Here is a 19,769-nt window from a genome sequence, read left to right on the forward strand (position 1 = left end):
GAGAAATAATAGAGGAATTGGAGTGTGGGTGTAAAAAAGAAGAGGCTAGAACAAGTGGATGGGAGTCAAAGAAATGTCTTGTCAATTTGAAATGGCAATGGCAGCATATTACATGACACTGCCTTTAATTATGCACAATATTTACATGAATTAAAATGTATTCAGAGCATCAGTCTTATCCTGTAGGGACAAACAAAGTTTTCTATGTACCTTTGTTGCAGTATATTCCCATCTCCGGAGCAGAACCCAGGTCTGTCCCACTACCAGGGCTTGTTAAATACCGGCGGCTCCCTGCCCGACCTCAGCAACCTGCACTTCCCGTCACCCCTGTCCACCCCGCTGGACCCTGATGACAATGGAGGATACCCGAACCTCAGTGGGGGCAGCAGCACCGGAAATCTGCCAGCTGCCATGATGCATCTAGGCATCGGCAGCAACTCACAGGGTGGGTGTAGCACAGCTTTTTCTTGTGTGCTCCTAAAAACAAAGCAGTGTCAATTTGTGGCTTCTTACAGGTTGCTTTACAGGTTTGTTTGTTTATTTTATTTTCTATAATTATAACAAGTAATGTTTTTTTTTTTTTTAAGCAAAGATTAAAGGAAAGTAGGAAAATATGCACATTTTTATAGCATAAATGTTTGTCTACTATCTTAAACCCCCTAAAACTATCTTACAACCTCGTGGGAGGGATCCTGACCCCAGGTTAGGAACCTTCGGCTTGGGGTATATGGTGTGGAAAGCCAAATAAGCCATGATATTTCAACTCAGCTAGTCAGTCCTGAGTTCTTGGTCTAACAAAACTTAAACAATGTTCAAAGAAGCATTTCGAAACTGTCGAGGTTTACAGATCCAGACATGTACAGATAATAGTTCTGTATATGTGAAAGAAAAAAAGTTTCAGAAATAAGAGTTGAGGGAGGATTGGCTTTCTACATTTGAACACAACAAATACATGTTTTAATCACCCTGCACAAGGAAAAAAAACTATTCCATACTTTACTATAAATGCTTTTGGTCAATCAGCATGTTTTGGGTGAAGATATGTTTGAGCCTTAAAGACATTATAGGAGTCCTCATGACCACAAGATATCTCAGATTGAACTAAAATTAAAAAGCAACCTCCATCTCTGTAAAATTATTTTTCCTACAAAAAAGCAATAACTAAAAGCACAATGCAGCCACTGAAGGATCAATGCATATATGAATCTGGATAAATCAACAAGCAATTTGTGCAGACAGTAGAGTAAGAAATGTATATTATACATAGTTCCAAGCCAAATATGTAACAAACAGTATCAATTATTGCTGTGTGCCGTGAGTGGGTTAGTGAATTATTTCATAGTTCCAGTTCATCAGCTTTCAGTGTCGGAGAAAAAGCTCACCTGATGATGATGTTTTGTTGCTTTCAACTGTCCATCCACCATTTATCCAAGTGTGACATATTTCCTCCGTTTTTAGCATCCTGCAAATCGGTAAGACACATGATTTCTTCATCTGTTCTTGTACTGTCACATACATGACTACAATATTTTATCTTTTTTGCAGGATTTGGCGTGTTGCCTAGCAACACAACTCTAATCATAGTCTACCTGTCGTCCAGTATATTATCTGAATTTACATAGTCATTCATCATGTGCCCCTTCCCACCGCCAAGACTGAAAAATATGTGTCAGTGGAAATGAGTCATCTGTGGAGATTGCAGTCTTTTTAGGGTTAATGAGCGTGGTCATATTATGCTCATTTTCAGGTTCATCATTTTCTTTAGAGGTTGTAGCAGAACAGGTTTACATGGTTTAATTTTTGGTCATGCTGCACATTGCTGCAGCACCTCATTTCACCCTGCGTGTTGACCGCTCTGTTTTAGCTACGGAGTGAACTAACTCACTTCTACAATACTACGAGATCTTTGTTGGGAGTTGTGCAGTGCCTAGCTAATGACTACTAGCCAATCAGAAGCAGAGTAGGGCGGGTCCTAACAAGCCAGTAAACACAGCTTCAGTTCATCTGTACATGTTTCCGAATCAGCTTAGCAACCTAGACTGGAGCAAGAGATTCAGAGTGGTGAGTTATTAATTTGTCAGACATTGATCTTTCATACATAACATTTTTAACTGTGCACTGTCTACAGCACAATAACAACTTTATGGTCATTGACTGTAGGGATCGACCGATGAGTTTTTTTCCCCGGAGAATCCCAAATACGATTATTAATAACCAATTACAACGATGACCGATATGTGGAACCGCTATGCATTTGGTTTAAAATTTTTAGTCTTGGTGTCAAAATGGAAAAAAATTACACAAAACTTTGTTCAAAATAACAACACAAGTTAATTGTCGTGTTTAATCTTTATAAATATTAAATGAGGAGATGGACTGAGTGATAAATTATCATAAACTTTGTCTTTACCTGCTGCCTATAGTAAAATATTAAATTTGATTACTGTTCTGAATTTACTCTTTTTTAAATAAACATATTTTCAAAAGACAATTATTTAGTAATGAAAAACCAATCAGAGTATAGATAAAGAACATAACCCATAAATAGTATCAATAAATGCATCAATAAAACCCTAACAATATAAAATAAATACTGTTTTCAGAGCAACAACAAAAGCAGCAAAGTAACTATGTAAAATCAGTTTCTCACTGGAAACAAACATGTTAAATAAACTATATTCCTGACATCATTTTTATTAATTAATTAGATCGGCTATCTGTTTATAAAATGACCAATGCAGATTATTGGAAAAATGCTAAATATCGGCACCGATAATCGGCCAGGCCACAAACCTATTACATACACAAAAAAGATGTATAACACAATAAAGGAAAGGGAAAAAGACAAAAAGCATAATATGACCTCTCTAAGGTTTTTAGACTTTAAGTTTGGAACCACTGCTCCAGTTTTTTGAGCAGGTTCCAGGTTTCTTCCTCTGGCAGCAGACCGTACACTATGGATAGCTCATTGAATGATCTCCGACTTCCGGCTGCCTGATCAGATCACACTCACCGCTGCTCCCTCTCAGTCTTTCCTTTCTGTATTTTGTGAGTGTGATGTGTGTTTGGACTCCCATGTCCAACACAGTTCAGCTTGGCCGAGCACTAAAGTGACAGAGGAACTTTGACCCTGTTTTGGCTCACTACAATCAGCCCTTTTCTTTTCTCTCTGTCTTCTCATTTCCCTTTTTTTCTCTCCTTCCCCAGTCACACAATACAGTCTTGTGTTTTGGGTTAGGCATGGGAGAGAATGCTGGAAAATTGAGTACATCATAACTTCCACATGTTCTCCTCTGTTTCTAAGGGCCCATATGTGCTCTTGATTCACAGCTGCCTTATTAGTTTTCTACTAATACACATTTACACTCAGATGCTTTTTGAATCTGTCTGATCGATCTGCCCATGTCTTCTTATCTTTACCATCTCTGCAGGTCTCTCTTCTTCTCTGAGCAATCCCTCAATTCAGGCTTCCCTCAACAACTGCCAGCTGCAGTCGTCACTCAGCAATCCCTCCATCAACTCATCCCTGCGTCTGTCCAACAACTCCCCCCGGAGACGGCCCGCTCCCATCAGCCCCCTCACCCTGTCTCCTGGCCCTGAGCAGCGCAGGGGTCTGGCCAAGCAACTGTCTCCCACCATGTCCCCTTCGCTGTCCCCCATCACACAGGTACACACACCTCACACTGAAGGTTTCATTGTTATTATTATTACAACAGGTTGTAATGACAAATAATATTATGATTTCAACAGGTTGTAAAGTGAAATTGAGTTTGTAACTCCCTTCTGTTGCATAGCAGACAATATACAGTAATATAAAAATTATAACTAGAACTGCAAGCAGTTGTAAGCAGCGTCCAAGCCCCGGCGCCAGCGGAGGCGAATAAACGACCAGAGATTGAAATTAAAGGCACTTGAAGGTGTGGCCAGTCATACGAGATTCAGCTCCATCCCCCAAACACGTGGATATAAGGTTTTTGATACGCGCCTCCGTATCCAGGAGTTCCACGCCTTGCATTCGCGGGTTCCCAGCCCCACTCGGCTTGGACGCCAAAAAATGGTAAACAGAAATAAACTATATTCAATTGAGCAGTGCTGAGGATGAATTTGAGTTTAAAAGTCTGATAGCTTGGGGGGAAAAGCTGCTCTGCAGTCTGGTGTGGCAGCAGAAACTTCTATATGCCTTCGCAGAAGGCAGCAGGATGAACAGGCTGTGGCTGGGTGGCTACTGTCTTTTAGTATCCTTTGGACTCTGCGTAGTCGCCACACCTCACCTCACCAACATCACTGATGCTTGGGAGATGGGTACCAGTGATCTTCTGAGCAGTTTTAATCACCTGCTGCAGAGCAGGTCCTGGGCCATGCACATCCCATGCCAGTGATGTTTACAGTCAGGATGCTTTCTATTGCTCCTCTGTAAAAGCTGACAAGAAGAAATATAGTCATTTTTGAGCTTTCTTCACCAGCATGGAGATGTGAGATGACCATGTCAGGGTCTCTGTGATGCTGATTCCCAGGAACCTGAAACTGTTCACCTGCTGCACCTCAGCTCCACTAATGTAAAAAGGAATGTGTGTCTTTATCTACTTTTTCCTGAAATGAACGATCAGCTCTGTGGTTTTGCTGACATTGGGCAGTAGGTTGTTCTCTGTGCACCACACTGCAAGATTATAAATTTCCTCCCGATAATCATGTGTCTATAAAACTGAATAGTATAAGAAACATTAGTAGTTTTTGTAAACTGTTCAACAAAAATAAATTCTGGGTATTTTTGTTGGGGCCATGGTATTTCCACTGTCATTGCACCAGAACCACCACAAGAACCAGTGCTGTCAAAAATACTAAAACTATGATCTAAGAAAAATGGTAACAAAAAAGATGGAAATGTACAGTGATATAAAATACAGTCTGAACTCCAAGTGAAAAATCCTGCCATTGCAAAAAAAATACACTGGTGCAATTGTTTTTACCCCTGCTTTGATGGGCAAAGTGTAGTTGAGTAATGACACTACTATCAGAATAAATAAACTTCAAGTCCTAACTTTCATTAAACTCGTAGTCTGTTTTTAGTGACTCCTGCTGGCTTTCTCTCCTGTGTAGGGAGTTGCTTTGGATACCAGCAACATGCCAAGAGAGCCGCCCCCACCCTATCCGCTCTACCAACAATCACAGCATGGAGTGGACCAGGGCCGGCAACGCCAACAGCAACATCAACAGCAACACCAACACCAGCAGCAACACCAGCAGCAGCAGCAACAGCAGCAGCAACAGCAGCAGCAACAGCAGCAACAACAACAACAACAACAACAGCCTGTTTCCCCCCTTCAGAGCATCCCAATGGACTTCAACACGAGCCAAGTAAGTACCATGGAGAGCATCTTTGTCAGGGTTTGTGTGCATAGACAGAAGGCTGGCGGCCACACACCCACACACAATCATATTCTTTGCCAATAGCATTTGTGGTGTTCTGTGCATATGCATTATTGATGGTAATAACTTGTTTTTGTCTCCCTCCAGGGCATAAATTAGTGTGGGAGATTAGATTCAACATTTTATTAACCCACACTAAGTTCAGAACAAGCATTTACTGCGTAGTTTCCCTGCGAAATACAAAACAGATTTTCTGCAAATGTTGTCCTAAGCTATAAATATAAAGGTATGTAATGCCTTTAAAAATAAAAGACTAGGAGTTTCCATTCATGTTAGACATCATGTCATACTGATCAAATGAGTTCTAATCATTAAGAGGTATTCTAGCCATTGAAGTTTGATAGGTAGAGAAATATATAATGTGTGACTGCCGACTGGGCCACCCTCAGGGCTACAACCATCACAATACCAAGGTCCAAGGTGTCATTTCCAAATGTCTAGTTTTGTCCAACCAACAGTCCAAAAACAGAAAGGCAGCAAATCCTCACATTGGAGAAGCTGGAACCAATAATAAATGATTTAAACAATTAATTGATAATCGTAATCTCTGCAGAATAGTTTTCTGTTGATTGACTACTCAACTAATCATTGCAGACAGTTTATTTTATTGCCTAACTGTGAATAAAGCCTGATCAACTCCACCTCAGTGAAACACTGATAAAAAAGTTATTTACATCATCACACGTGTCATAGCTCATCGTAGTTTTAAGAGACCATTTGCTTTCTTCCCAAATTTGACAACAATGTGATGTTTTGGGACTCTTTTCTTCCCTCACAGCACAACAACATGGCGACACTCTTCAGCGACACCTTCATGGACCCCCAGTTCTCCAATCGCCAGAGCAAGACCCTCCCCTATCAGGTACATGCTGACACACACAGACCGCAGTAGACACATGTTTAAGCACAAAGTAGTGACTCAAGCACAAGGTAGTGTGCATCATTACTCAGAATTTATCTTGGAAGAGACATTTCATCTAGCAAGGTAAAGTTGTTGGAAAAAGACTTTGAAGTTGTCTGGTTTATTCTCTCTGTAGTTCTCACTGTAGCATTTCTTTATCAGAACATATGTGACGGCCAGTCGATGCAACGTGGATGCAAACTTGTAATATTTGTAACCTGACAAATATTTCAAAATAAATAGGAAAGTAACTGCTGCAAATCAAACCCTGACAAGATGATTGAGAACTGTAACTATAAACAGAATCTGCTTGTTACACAGAAGTACATTTTTTACACAACCAAGTTAAAACAACATTTTCTTGAGCCAAGAAATGATGTTTGCCAGCAGGATGTATCCAGATCTTGTGAATGGATTTGTCGTAATTTGCAGTGTTAACTATGCAGTGTAAAACATCACATAGAATTAGGTTGCCAGAATGAACACATGAGAACTGATTCTTTGCATTTCTTTCATCTTCTCTCCACCATCTGCCGGCTAGTTGGACCAGTTCTCTTTGTTGGAAAACGCATTGAGCTCCACAGCGGGGGGGTCCTGCTTCGACCCTTCCTCTTCTTCCTCCTTGCTCTACTACTCCCAGGCTGCCCTCTCTGGGCTGGGTGGCAGCCATGGCAGCCTGCAGGACTCCATGCACATGAGGTCCAACATGCTGTACTCCAACTGCAGTGGAGGACTGCCCAACATCATACTCACTGGTAAGTCTTAATGAGTCGGTTGGCTGTTTTGGTGTCCGTAACTGGCCACCTTAGGTGCATCCAACGGAAGAGGACGTTTGTGTTTGTGTTGTAACAGAAAACAACTGAATATACAAAGGTTTGAACAGTCATGGAAAACCTGGAAAAGTCATGGAATTCGAAAATGGTTCTTTCCAGGCCTGGAAAAAAAGTACCGGGGGAAAAAATAAAATCCCCAAAGTTTTGGAAAAGTAATGGAAATTAGTTTCAATAACACTAATGCCAAAGTAATCACATCAATCAATTAGTCATTAGCCTATAAAAAATATTTCTGTGTATATATAAAAAATATTTCTGTGTATATAGAAGGCTACTAAGCAAACGTCAATGACAGATGCTGTATCAAAGAATTAAGTACTAACTGGAGAGGTACTAAAGTTGCTAAAGGTGCAAATACACATTCTTACAAATCGTGTGCAGACTTTTCTTTTGTTCAGTCATGACATTTTGGTTTAAAGACATGGAAAATTCATGGAAATTAATTGGTCAAAATGTGTATGAACCCTGAATATTATACTATAACTCCCAGTGGTAAGAATTATTTATTTGTAGCCACTAGAGCTGTAATGGTTCTAAAACCTAGACCGAAACCGCAACACAAAAGTCCATGGTCTTATGCCGGCGGTACGCACTACGTTTCATAAGGTCACCCTGATTAATAAACTTGCCTGTGATTCAAGTGCACCGCATGTGGCTCGAAACCAAAACTTAACGTTAGTGAGTGATATCTGCAGAGGTGCGTTCACTGTCGCTCTGTAATGTAAACTGTCTACTGTGTCTGCCTAATGTAATGTCAGATAACATCTCTCTCTCTGTGTTTCCCTGCAAAATGCTAAAGTGGGTTGCCAAATATACTTTGGCAGGTGCAAATATACGTGGCCGGCCCGCCCAAGTAAAGCATATGTCGAAAACACTGTGAAGTTTAAAGTTAGTACAAGATGTAGGCCTATATTTCGTGAATATTATACCATTTATTGCCTTCAAACTACTGGTGTCACGTGTCTATTTTTGTCCGGTATGAACCGAATTGTGGCTCAAAAATCGAGGTCTGAACCGAACCGTGGATTTGGTGTTTCGTTACACCCCTTGTAGCCACTATGGGGCATAAAATCTTTAAACAGTCTTGACAGACACATAGCCCTGACATGTTGCCTTACATTGTTGTTTTCAATTTGGTGCTGGATAGGTACAGGTAAGTACAGTGGGTGTATCAATTCTTGGTTATGAAAGCCACTGCCTGCTGCTGAAACAAGCTGGATGAGACTGAGAGACTGAACCATTCAGTAAATGTCCCGTAAAACCAGAACAAGGAGCTAAAAGGGGCAAAAAGTTATAATAAGGTTCATCACTATACGTGACTCCATTCACATTCCAGCAGTGATTTGATTGATGTAAATAATGTAGCTTTGTTGTAGAGATATATTTTTTGTGATTATGGTGAGAGACAAGGGAAAAAGGTTTCTTTTGGCTGATTTTGCAAGTATTTGCAGTAAAAGCATTAATTCTCTACAGACAGATTATTTCTTGAATTTTCCTTGTTCTATTTCACTGAATGCAAATATTAGTCTGTGAGTGTGTTGTCATGTTAGTGGTTCTTTCCTGAGGCTTAAATCAGGAAAAAGAATTCGAGGAACGTCTACAGAACAGCTGGTTTTTCAGAAATCGAGCGCTGGTTGACATTTCTCACAGGACGATAACCAACACACCTGCATTAAGTTGTTGACTTGTGTCTGTGCTGTCTCGTCCTCCAGCTTTGTTTTGGCTGCAAGTGCTGATATTTGGGTCTAACTGTGGCTGGACAGTTACTCCAGTTTAAATAAAACAGTCTTAAAGGGAGAAGAGTGTCAGATGTATCTTTAAAAAGAGCTGTCATGACCAATGACGAGGGCAGTGAGACTGTTGGCTTTAGCAAGTGGAAGTGTTTTCCAGACTGGAGGAAACATTCACCCACCATCATCTGTTTCTCTCTCACAGATGACTCCAACCCCAGTCTGTCAAAGGACATCAGCAGTGCACTTTCCACAGTGCCTGAATGTTTTGACTCAGAGGGAGGCTTCCCGTTGGAGGACGAGCTGCGCATCGAGCCCCTCAGCCTGGACGGTCTGAGCATGCTCAGTGATCCTGACATGGTGCTGCCGGACCCATCTGTGGAGGATACTTTCCGCAGTGACAGACTCTAAACATAAAGAGTGTCAGAGGTTTCAAGAAAGAGAACATATACACATGGATTTGCAGTGTATAGAGTGTACAAATCTGATTATGCATGCAAACAATCTCTACAGGGCCACTGTGCATGCATCCACTGCCACTAAGATTCATTAAATGTGAAAGACACGAACACAACGTGCAAGGTCATGAACCAACGCTTTTTAACGAGGAGACTTGTGAACAAACACTGTTTACACGTGCTTCATGCAAAGTTAAGTTAGTATTTCTCAAGAAGTTATTTTAAATGAGGTTTATCGATGCAGTTTGGGGTTTAAAATCAGCACTGGGAGCAGAAGCAGGTCCCGCTCTGAGGGTCTGCACCTCGTCAAGATCGCTTCTCATCCCTCGAACCAAAAAGACTCAGATGACCCCTTGAGACGATCCAGCGAGGAGCCGGAATAAAAAAAACTCTCGCTTTTTTCTCTCATCACAAGCCCCCCCCAAAGCCATGGCAACCTCATCGCCATGGTTACACACCATAGCAACCGCATCGCCACGCCGAAGAGCAGCAGAGATGCCTCTTGAACAATCCTGGTAGAAATGAAGATGACCGGGGTTAGAGCTTTTATTTTAAATGTATTTCTTCACATATGGCATCAGATTATTTTTGAGATGTTTGCCACAGATCTATATATATATATATATATATATATATAAATGTATAATATGCCTCAATTTCAGTCTGATTAGAATGTATTTTCAAACTAGAAACAAAAAGGGCAAACGTTTACAAAAATGAGATTTTAATAAGTAAATATTACTTAAGAGTATAGATTTTTGAATTTCTAATTAAGAAATAAAATTCTATGATGTATTGAATAAATGCTATATTTTTCCTTGTAATTTGGATGGATATCCCCCTGCCCCCCTCCTGGTCACAGATGAGTCCTTTGGTTGAACTCTCACAGCATTGGGACAGCATCACAATCCATAAAAAAAAAACAAAAAAATGAATAGGTTGTATTTGAAAAATATTTCTATGTACATTCATTGCGTATGTTTTAATTTACATTTTGTACTGACTTAATGGCGCTTGTACTGTACTTTAAATCTTATTGTGAATAAGGGCATGCGCTGTGCTACCGTGGATCGATTATGTCCTGAATATCTTTTTGCATCCGGCTTTTTGTCCTCGTGTAACGGAAGTACAATAACCCCTCTCTGTGGCTGAACAGTCAAGTGACTCATTCAGAGAGCACACTGCCATGTGGACATCGGACATCATGTAACATTGCACTTAACCTCTTTTGCACTAATTGGTAAGAATGTTTTTGTAACCTGATAACCCAAAGAAGTTGAATGAAGCCATTACTAAGAAATGTGAGACTTAGATATACTTTATACATATGTAGGTGATTATGTAGTTATTAGGCCATTTAAGGCATTGAGTGCCCCCTAGTGTCTGTTTTAATAAAGTCAAAGAGCGATTTCATTTAATATTGTTTCTGAAAAGCAAATTTCCTTTGTTCCTTTTTAGCTATGCAACTTTTTCAATTAAGTGAAACCTGTTGAACAGGTTCAACTTGTACATTATGCAGTGTTACATGGCTTGCAGGTTCATTTTGTTATGTTCACAATGTGGGGGATCAAAATTATTAACAATATTACATGTGTCCAGTGTCCACAATGTGTATTGGCTCTCAATTAGATGAGTAACTGCTCCTGCAGGATTTGCATCTAACTGATCAACAGTCCAAGAACAAGAGCATTTGTAGTGAATCATTTTTCAAGGAACTCGTGCAGCATTTGGATTGCAAGCAAAATGGTGCATGGCGCTGTTTGTGTTTAATTTTGTTTGTTTTGTTTTTTACTTTTCAGTCAGCGGATGTCATACCTGCATTTGTGGACTGTGGGTTCTTTCTAAGAGTATGACAGAGATCCAGCGTGATAATTTGTCAAACACAAAATGAAGAGGTTTTGGGGTTATCGTGACATTATTTTATAAGAGTTTATATTAAATTTCAGCCATTATACATTTTTACCTGCTCTCTTGTTAACTCTGTAAGACAATGGGTGAGTGATGGAGCCACTTTTTACTTTTATTTTTGTTTATAATGTTTTGTTTGTTCCTCCCTTGGTCCCAGCCTGTTTACTGCCTTCTGCTGCCTTACTTTTTTGCATTTTTGTCTAGTAATCTGTATCAGCTATAAATCACTTCTCTTTATCTTTAGCTTTACTAACTGCCCATTGTTCTTTTCTGTGACTTAGCCTCAATGTTTTGTTTGTTTTTTTAGTGTCATTCTTTTTTAGTTGCAAATTAAAATGTACAGTTCTGTTATTTAAAGAGTGTCTTGTCCACTAGTGTTACTACTTTTTTTGTAATGCCATTTGAGGTTTTTTTCCCCACAAGATATAAAATGTTCTTGGATTGTAACATATGTTATAGTGCTTATCTGTCTGATTTAATATAAACAATAAAACTATACTGTGTATTTAGTATAAAGGTTCTGTTGTCTTAACATGTCACGGGATGTGGTTGCTGTTCCTGCCAGTAGATGGCAGCACTGAGGTGTTTTCACACAGACCATGAATGCTGCGTTGAGTTTGGAATAATATAAAAATACATAGTTTAGATAACTTTCTACCCTTTCTCTATGCTGACAAATTATTTTAAACAAGAACAGCCTTTTCTTTGCTTGATTTATTGCTCTTAAAACAGCTCTGTAATCTTTATTGTGTTTGGTTTCATAGCTGAACAGACATCTGCTATATTTTTTACACAAGCTAACGGACGGTCAGGTTAGGAAGAGACTTTGAGCCAGAGGTGACACAAGTTCATCACATGAAACATATTTTTCCCTCATGTCTTCTGTAATTTGGTGTTTGTCCTCTGCCAAAACTACATCATCAGTTTTTCATCAAGTGTCCTCACTTTTAAAATGTAGATTTTTTTCTTTTCAAGACAGCTTTGTGGTATAGTTCGTGCATCAGTTCCTACTTGACAAGATAAAGTTATTATTAATATTATTATTATTATTATTATTATAAGAATAATAAGTAATCATATCTTTACAAAAATTCCCCTCAAGTTTTGTTTTTTGCTTTCTCTGAAGTGAATCATCACTGACCCCAATCCCGTTTTTATACAAAGTAGACAAGAGTGCTTTTTCTTGGTACTCCAGCTGTGTCCAGCTCATCAAAGGCCACCAGAAGGTCCTTTCAGGTGAAATTGATGGCGGTAATACTCAATGTTTATTTGCCAAGATCCAAATTGGAGTCAGATGGTAACAATTTGAAGATGGTTTTTACCTCCCTACCAGCTGCAGAGATGATCAGCAGTGGGACCAAATTCACTACTTTCACAACCAAATTTCCTCTTTGTGTTTCCCTGAACAGTGATTCTTTTTAAGCTGCAGAAGGAGAGTAAGAAAAAGACTAAAAGTACCGTAACTTTGATAATTAACAAGTTGATTGGTGGTAGATTCCGGTTGCTGAAGCCTCATATATATATATATATATATATATATAATTATTAATTTGAGAACATTGTTTTATGTCAAACAAAGAGACCGAAAAAAACTTTTAAGTATGTTTGGTAAATTTTCATACTTAATTTAATTCCGATTCTCAATTGGTTAACTTTATAAATCTGAAATTTGGTGCCTAGCATGGTGGGAATTACGTCCATGCGTTCACACACAAACAGTATCTACATGGGAGTGTGTGGGGACTGTATAGTCTGGCAGATGGACAGTGTGGGCTTCTGGAAATCAGCCAAACCTCATGCATAGAATGCAATCTGGGAGTGAGTTCCCAAAACAACACACACAGAGTGAGGGAGCTGAACAGATAATCACAGTCATCAGTCAGAGAGCTGGAGTTGGTCCACAGAGTGAGTCTGGGCAGGTCAAGATGCCAGCCTGAAATTCCTTTGAGGATGATGGTGTGTGTGTGTTTGTGTTCCATCCAGCTGGTGGGAACCTGAAGGAGCACCGAACTGAGCTGCTGGCTGTAAGTAATTAATGAAGTAGGTTAAGCCACCGGCAGACTAACTTTGTAGCGGCGAACTGCTTTTAATGTATTTAACTTTTATTTAAGTATGTTAAGAACAAATTCTGACTCGGAGTGATGACCTGTTAGCAACCTATGTTGAGTGACAGGTCTTTTAGTACACAGATAAAAACTATAGAATGAGAAAAGAGAACGTTTGAATCTAAGATAACTTAATGTTTTCTTTTTATGCCCAACTTTTCAATTGCATCTCACAGTCTTCATCAGTGGATGGGGTTTGCTCTGCAGTCATGGCCCAAACTCCTTAAATTAGTAATATTTTCAGATGCTGTAAAACGTAAATTCAAATCAGTGATATGCAATATAATACACATAACAATGTTTTCAGTGGTGTATAAAGACATTACATAATGAATCGTTATATTTTTATTACCTTAGAATGAGTCATTTCTATCTACATACTAGGGCTGACCCCCGAATAGGTTAAGAAGCTTCACAGTGAAACAAGGCCATTTTACCAGTTTTCTCCCAATAAATTAATATACTATTACTATTATACTACAATATAAAGACAGAGTGTGTGTGTGTGTGTGTGTGTGTGTGTGTGTGTAGTGGCAGAAGAGGAACTTGCTGTAGAGACGGAGCCTTAACTTCACCGTTGTTGTGCAGGGTTCTCCGCACCATTGATGAATATTACATCGAGACTCACGAAGAACCGCGACGTGCATGCAGCTGTCGGTTACTGAACTTCCTGGAGAAATATTGTCAAATCTGTTCGAAAAAGCAATCTCAGAAAGAAGCAGACAGTTTTGCAGTTGCATTATACATTTGAAGGTTGTAGTCGAGAAAAAAATGAAAGATAGAAGCTAAAGTCTACCAATCACACAGTACAAGTGAACCGCCGATTCCCCGACGATTGTCTTTTCCCCGACTGTCTTTTTGCATATGAGTCGGACCTCAGTTAGAGCCGTATATAAAAAGTTTAGAGCGAGTCCTATACTGCACTGTGATTGGTCAGCTGTGTTTTCAGGGCGTGGCTTAGCGAAGGGTCAATTCTGATTCGACTATGTAAATCCTTAGTCGGGGATGCCATGTTGCAATTCCTTGTTTCTACAGTAGCCCAAACCATAGACTGTATGTAAGAAATGGACGTAGTCATCGTGACGTCACCCGTTGGTTTGTGGACTGCCGTTTTGAAGCCTCGAGTTTGGCCGATAGGGCGCCGCTATGTCGAGTTTTTGCAACCAGGAAGTGCACGGAAGTGATGATACCGCGGAGCTAACGGCCGTGTGCGGAGCTAGCTAACTTGCATAGCTAGGTGCATCTGTAACTCACGTTAACTGTCATTTTAACAGGGCTGATAACTTTGTCTAACGAACAACAGTCTTAAAACTAAATGTACTCACCAGAGAAAGTGAACAGCCGACTCCTAATAAGCTTTTTCAACGGCGCTGGTTAAATTTACACAGTGTAGTGGGTACGAGTCGGCTCTAGCCTGATTGACAGGTCGCCCGCCATGGTAACAACCTGTCAATCATAGATAATCCCGCCCTGAAACATACTCTGCTTTATGGTCTATTGGGACCATAATTTACCAAATGAACATTATTTTTAATTGAAGAAGACTTGAAACTAGCGACTGAGACCATAAACTCATCAGGAAAGAGTTTACTGGGGTAATTATTCATCTGAGAAGTAGGGTCATTTTCCCATTATTTCTAATGGCACCGGACTTCTTTTTGCAACCAGAAGAGTCGCCCCCTGCTGGATTTTCAATAGAATGCAGGTTTCAGGGACTTCCGCACTGGCTTCATATTGTAGACTGGTAGCTTCCCGCTTGGCCCAAACGGACAAATGGCTACACAGACTACACATCACTGAAGACGTAATGTAAGTAGCAGTAGTAGTAGAAGTCGACTGGTGTATTAGAAGTAAGATAGGACGAGAAATTTGGACAAATGGTGGCCCACACGCATTATTTAGCATAAGAGCCAACAGAGCATGTCGCTTACTGTAGTTTCTCCTGTGTGCTTGGAAAGGGAGGGGTGAGCGGTGAGTAATGGTGCATTCATGTGGTGTCGGAATAATCAGAATCTTTTTTTCCCCCTTCTTAAATCTTTATTGCAAAAAGAGAAATACATTATTCAAAGCCACTACGACATACAGCCTATCATCATCTACCACGTCATCATATAACTTACCGCCAATCACGTTATGTGACGTTACCAGCAAGGCGCAGGCCCCCGAGCAAATCTGACCACCCGAGCACATCTCGCACGTCTAGCTCCGTATGTCATAGAACGGAGCCGTTGGTAGAAAAAGCAGTTCAAAACAGAGCGTTCAGAACAGGAGGAAATCTGCGGTTTTGGATCACAGTTTTCTTTTAAATACTTTAACCTCATTATTTGAAGCTTTGGCCATGTTTAACATGAACATCCAACATTGTAACAGTGTAGATAAGTCATAAAATATGGAAAAGCATAATAGGTCTCCTTTAACAAAATACAACAAAAATTCTAAATGCAAAGTTAGAAATATGAAAGTAAAGAGATGTGTCTTTAATTTTGATGTTTTGGTACCTGGTTGAAATTTAGTGTCTGGCAGATCACATCTCTACAGATTTGATCAATTCCCCACTGACACCTTTTTCTAGGCCCAAAAAATCTAAATACTTCTACACTAAAGTCTCTTTGAGGAGCAAAAATTTCCGTAGTCTCTTCTGGTAACAAAACTGTAACAAAACAGTGTTTTTGAGTCCTGGGGTTGGATGGGAGTGGATAAAAATTCTTCTTATCTCTTGGAGACTTCATAAACCTAAACTCTTTTTCTTCCTCCTCCCTCTCTCACTCACTTCACCTCACCTCTCTTTGAAACCTCTCATTATTGTGTTTGAACAGATCTGGTCTATTACGGTTATGTCCAGCCCCTCTAGGAGGGAAGTCTCGAAAATCACCTGATTATTGTCACTCATTGTCATTTGTTAACTAAAGTTGTTGACCATTATTATGGCAATACGTACATTTTCCATCAACCTGTTCTTATGTGTATTTTCAGTTTGCTCATCAGATGTGTGTAGAGCAATGAGGCAACAGGAAACTTTTTTCTGGAAATTAGGCTAAATATTTAGGATAACTTAAATATAGTTTATGTATGGAAAACATAGTTATTCATGTTCAGTGAATGACAAATCACCCATTATTATTTTAAAGCCACAATGTGACATTTAAAATGTTTTACTTAGAAACCACCTAGTGGCAGTGTCAAGAATGACACTCTGGTAGAAACCAATTCCAGTTGCACAGAATAATTTCAAAGATGATAGAATTACATTAAAATCCTACACAGAATTTAAAAGTAATTCATTATTGAAGTTAGAATTGTTTTTTAAATGTATTTTGATTTTTAGTTATTAAAATGTGCTTGTTTTGTTACCACCAGTAACTACAGCTGTTGCAAAATCATCCTTAAGTAAAAGATAACAGATTATAGCTTTAACTAAGTTACTAAACCGCGTAATTTCCTGTCCTTTCTTGTTTTTTTCATTTGCTCACAGTTAACTGTTCTCATGTCCTTGTTTTTTTTTATTGTTTTCACTTTCTATGAGAAGCATCCTTGACTTTCACTGCCCTGACCCTGTGTTTTTTTTACCACATGTTTTGCTGATGTTTATGTGGCTGAGCGAATCCTGCTCTCTCTGTGCTGTTTGGCAGTTCGTTCCACCCAGACCCCAAAGAGAAAAACTGTAACTGCAACCAAAATGTCTCCAGATAGATTGTATTTCTTCAGGTGGTTGTAATATTGATAAAAGAGGAGATAGAAATGTGTTTTGAACACTTTGTGCCGTTTTTATTTAAAGGTTGGGCAGATTTCAAAAAATGCTGGCATGGAATTAAAGTCAGGGAGCAGCCCACACTTTTTGATGGACTAAGTGCTTATTCAGAGCAGAGAACAAAAGGCTAACAACAGAGCTGCTTCACTCTTTTTTTGTTGTTTGAGACACAAAACATACAGTGTGGTCATTTACTGCTTGTGCTCTTCTGGCATCAATTGTATATGTGTGAGAGAGAAAGAAGAAAGAAAAGCCTCAGCGCATACTGTACACAGACCTAAACAAATACAAAAATATAACTTTGTGTTTAAAAGAAATCCAGTCCACAAGTCATGAGCAACGTCCTTTTTTAGTAACCTGACTTCCCCCATCTCCAGCCTTCTACACCAGTGGTTCTAAAAGTGGCGTCCAGGGACCCCCAGGGGTCCTTGAGAGGGCTCCAGGGGGTCCCCAGGAAAAAGGGGAATCATTCCTTTTCACTGATTTTCCATCCTTAAGTAACACAATGACAGAATGCTTACTTTGGTCATGGGTTTGATACACTTTCTTTAATAAAACATCAAAAAGCAAAAATCTTATCTAATGGGCATCCGTGGTCTAATTTGAGTCAGTGATTCAAAAAAAGTGTGAGTAGCTTACCACTGGTGAGAATGGTCTCTTCGGGTTAGGGTTAGGAGGAGGGTTAGGGTTAGGTTGTTGTGGCTAAAGGGGAGAACTACATTATTGCAGGAAACTGCAGTTGGAAATCATGTGGACAGGAGGAGCTTGGGATCAAACCACAAGCCCACTTTCCACCTGAGTCAACCCGTTCTCATCCCGGGGCGTCATATATGGATGCTCGGTCACCCCTTGGCATCATTTTTTAATTCCCTGGGTATCCTTTAGCATTATTTTTGCACGTGTAAGGCTCCGCTGTCAAATTAGCAAGAATAAGTAGGCCCTATGCAACGTCCGGCTGGACTTCAAAATAAAACTAGTAGTTAACGTTGTGAAACATCACAAGTTTGGTTACGTTTAGGCAACAAAACTACTTGGTTAGGTTTAGGAAAAGATCATGTTTGGGTTAGAATAAGAAGAAGACATACTTTATTAATCCCTCAACAGGAAATTCAATGTTTAAATAACTACGTTAAAATAACTGTTACTTATATGACTTACCTAAAAACAATCAGTGTTGACTTTATGTTTCACACAGGAAGCAAAGACCAGTCTAAATAATCCTCCTTATTCTGACCTTTCTGTTATTTATAATGAACCTACTTTTAGCATTGAACAATGATGCTAAAGGCTGCCATGTGCATTGGTACCAGATTCCGAAGGATATGACAAAGCATAGCTTTTTGATGCCCTGGGAATGAGAACAACAGCCACACACTTAAACAATATGTCTTACTTTTATAAGAGACAAGGTTGCAGGTATAGAGACTAAAGGGTACCACACAGCACCGAGTGATGTGTGTGAAAATACTCACCATTGTTTCCTGGCTGCACTGGTGTATTCACATATGTCATTATATATATATATATATCATAATTTTCTGTGTAGGTTGGATTTGGGGATGTTTATGTTACGCGAGATAATGTTACACGAGCCAAACTCATTGGTTAGTCCTCTCCCTAATAGCCTTATTTTCTCTTGTAATGTTAAACGTGAAAACATAGTATGAAAAATTTGTATGTAAGCTAAGCAGCCAAATAGTGATGTTAGAACAAAATAATATAACAGTGATATTACTCATTTTTTTCACATCATAATACAGGACAAACTAGCTTGACATTGTAATACAAGAACAGAGCCGTTTCTTGAGGTCCATGTCTTTAACATGCTGATTTTTCTGCCAGGAATATTTAGCACAAGTCTTTTAGTGTAGCCATGAAATGCATATTCAGTCTTTTCTACAGGATACTCATTTTAATACGAGTCTGCAGGAAACATTTAAAAGGTCGCCAGAGATGGACTTCAGCCAAATCACAGAACAAACATCCCAGAAAGCAAGGTCAATGTTGAAATTTCATCAGTCATCATTTTGGTTGAGGCTGAATATTCAAGGTTAAATAATATAGAATCAGTGTTGATAAATCTTAGCTTTTTCAGTCTTTGAAATGACAGCATTGAATTAATGTAGATTTTTGGTCAGCTGCATTGCCCCACTGGCAAGTGGGTTTTAGAATTACAGTGGGTACGGAAAGTATTCAGACCCCTTTAAATTTCACTCTTTGTTTCATTGCAGCCATTTTCCAAAAATCAAAAAAGTTCATTTTATTTCTCAGTAATGTACACTCAGCACCCCATCTTGACAGAAAAAAAAAGAAATGTAGAAATTTTTGCAAATTTATTAAAAAAGAAAAACTGAAATATCACATGGTCATAAGTATTCAGACCCTTTGCTCAGTATTTAGTAGAAGCACCCTTTTGATCTAATACAGCCATGAGTCGTTTTGGGAAAGATGCAACAAGTTTTTCACATCTGGATTTGGGTATCCTCTGCCATTCCTCCTTGCAGATCCTCTCCAGTTCTGTCAGGTTGGATGGTAAACGTTGGTGGACAGCCATTTTCAGGTCTCTCCAGAGATGCTCAATTGGGTTTAAGTCAGGGCTCTGGCTGGGCCATTCAAGAACAGCCACGGAGTTGTTGTGAAGCCACTCCTTCCTTATTTT

The 19,769-nt window shown here is 39.4% G+C and overlaps 1 protein-coding gene and 2 long non-coding RNA genes across 6 annotated transcripts in view; 2 read left to right on the forward strand and 1 right to left on the reverse strand.

The window, feature by feature from the left end:
• crtc3 (CREB regulated transcription coactivator 3) overlaps positions 1 to 10,767 on the forward strand; it is a 44,083-nt gene extending 33,316 nt beyond the window's left edge. For all 4 annotated transcript variants that reach the window (XM_046032438.1, XM_046032439.1, XM_046032440.1 and 1 more), the window contains 6 exons: positions 222 to 445; positions 3,432 to 3,667; positions 5,098 to 5,355; positions 6,206 to 6,289; positions 6,870 to 7,083; positions 9,097 to 10,767. In XM_046032438.1, coding sequence (XP_045888394.1) covers positions 222 to 445; positions 3,432 to 3,667; positions 5,098 to 5,355; positions 6,206 to 6,289; positions 6,870 to 7,083; positions 9,097 to 9,302 — 1,222 coding nt within the window. In that variant the 3' untranslated portion in view covers positions 9,303 to 10,767. The remainder of the gene's footprint in view (positions 1 to 221; positions 446 to 3,431; positions 3,668 to 5,097; positions 5,356 to 6,205; positions 6,290 to 6,869; positions 7,084 to 9,096) is intronic.
• LOC123958798 lies at positions 217 to 14,718 on the reverse strand. Its single transcript, XR_006822161.1, has 4 exons — positions 14,688 to 14,718; positions 9,074 to 9,298; positions 1,383 to 1,462; positions 217 to 477 (listed from the first exon to the last, which is right to left on the reverse strand). It is a non-coding gene; the product is annotated as an uncharacterized LOC123958798 (long non-coding RNA).
• A 319-nt stretch (positions 14,719 to 15,037) lies between these two features.
• The window catches only part of LOC123959190, a 7,742-nt gene continuing 3,010 nt past the window's right edge, over positions 15,038 to 19,769 (forward strand). Inside the window, exon 1 of the long non-coding RNA XR_006822250.1 lies at positions 15,038 to 15,171. This is a non-coding gene — a long non-coding RNA (uncharacterized LOC123959190). The remainder of the gene's footprint in view (positions 15,172 to 19,769) is intronic.

This window comes from Micropterus dolomieu, linkage group LG20, assembly GCF_021292245.1.
Source record: "Micropterus dolomieu isolate WLL.071019.BEF.003 ecotype Adirondacks linkage group LG20, ASM2129224v1, whole genome shotgun sequence".
Classification (NCBI taxonomy): domain Eukaryota; kingdom Metazoa; phylum Chordata; class Actinopteri; order Centrarchiformes; family Centrarchidae; genus Micropterus; species Micropterus dolomieu.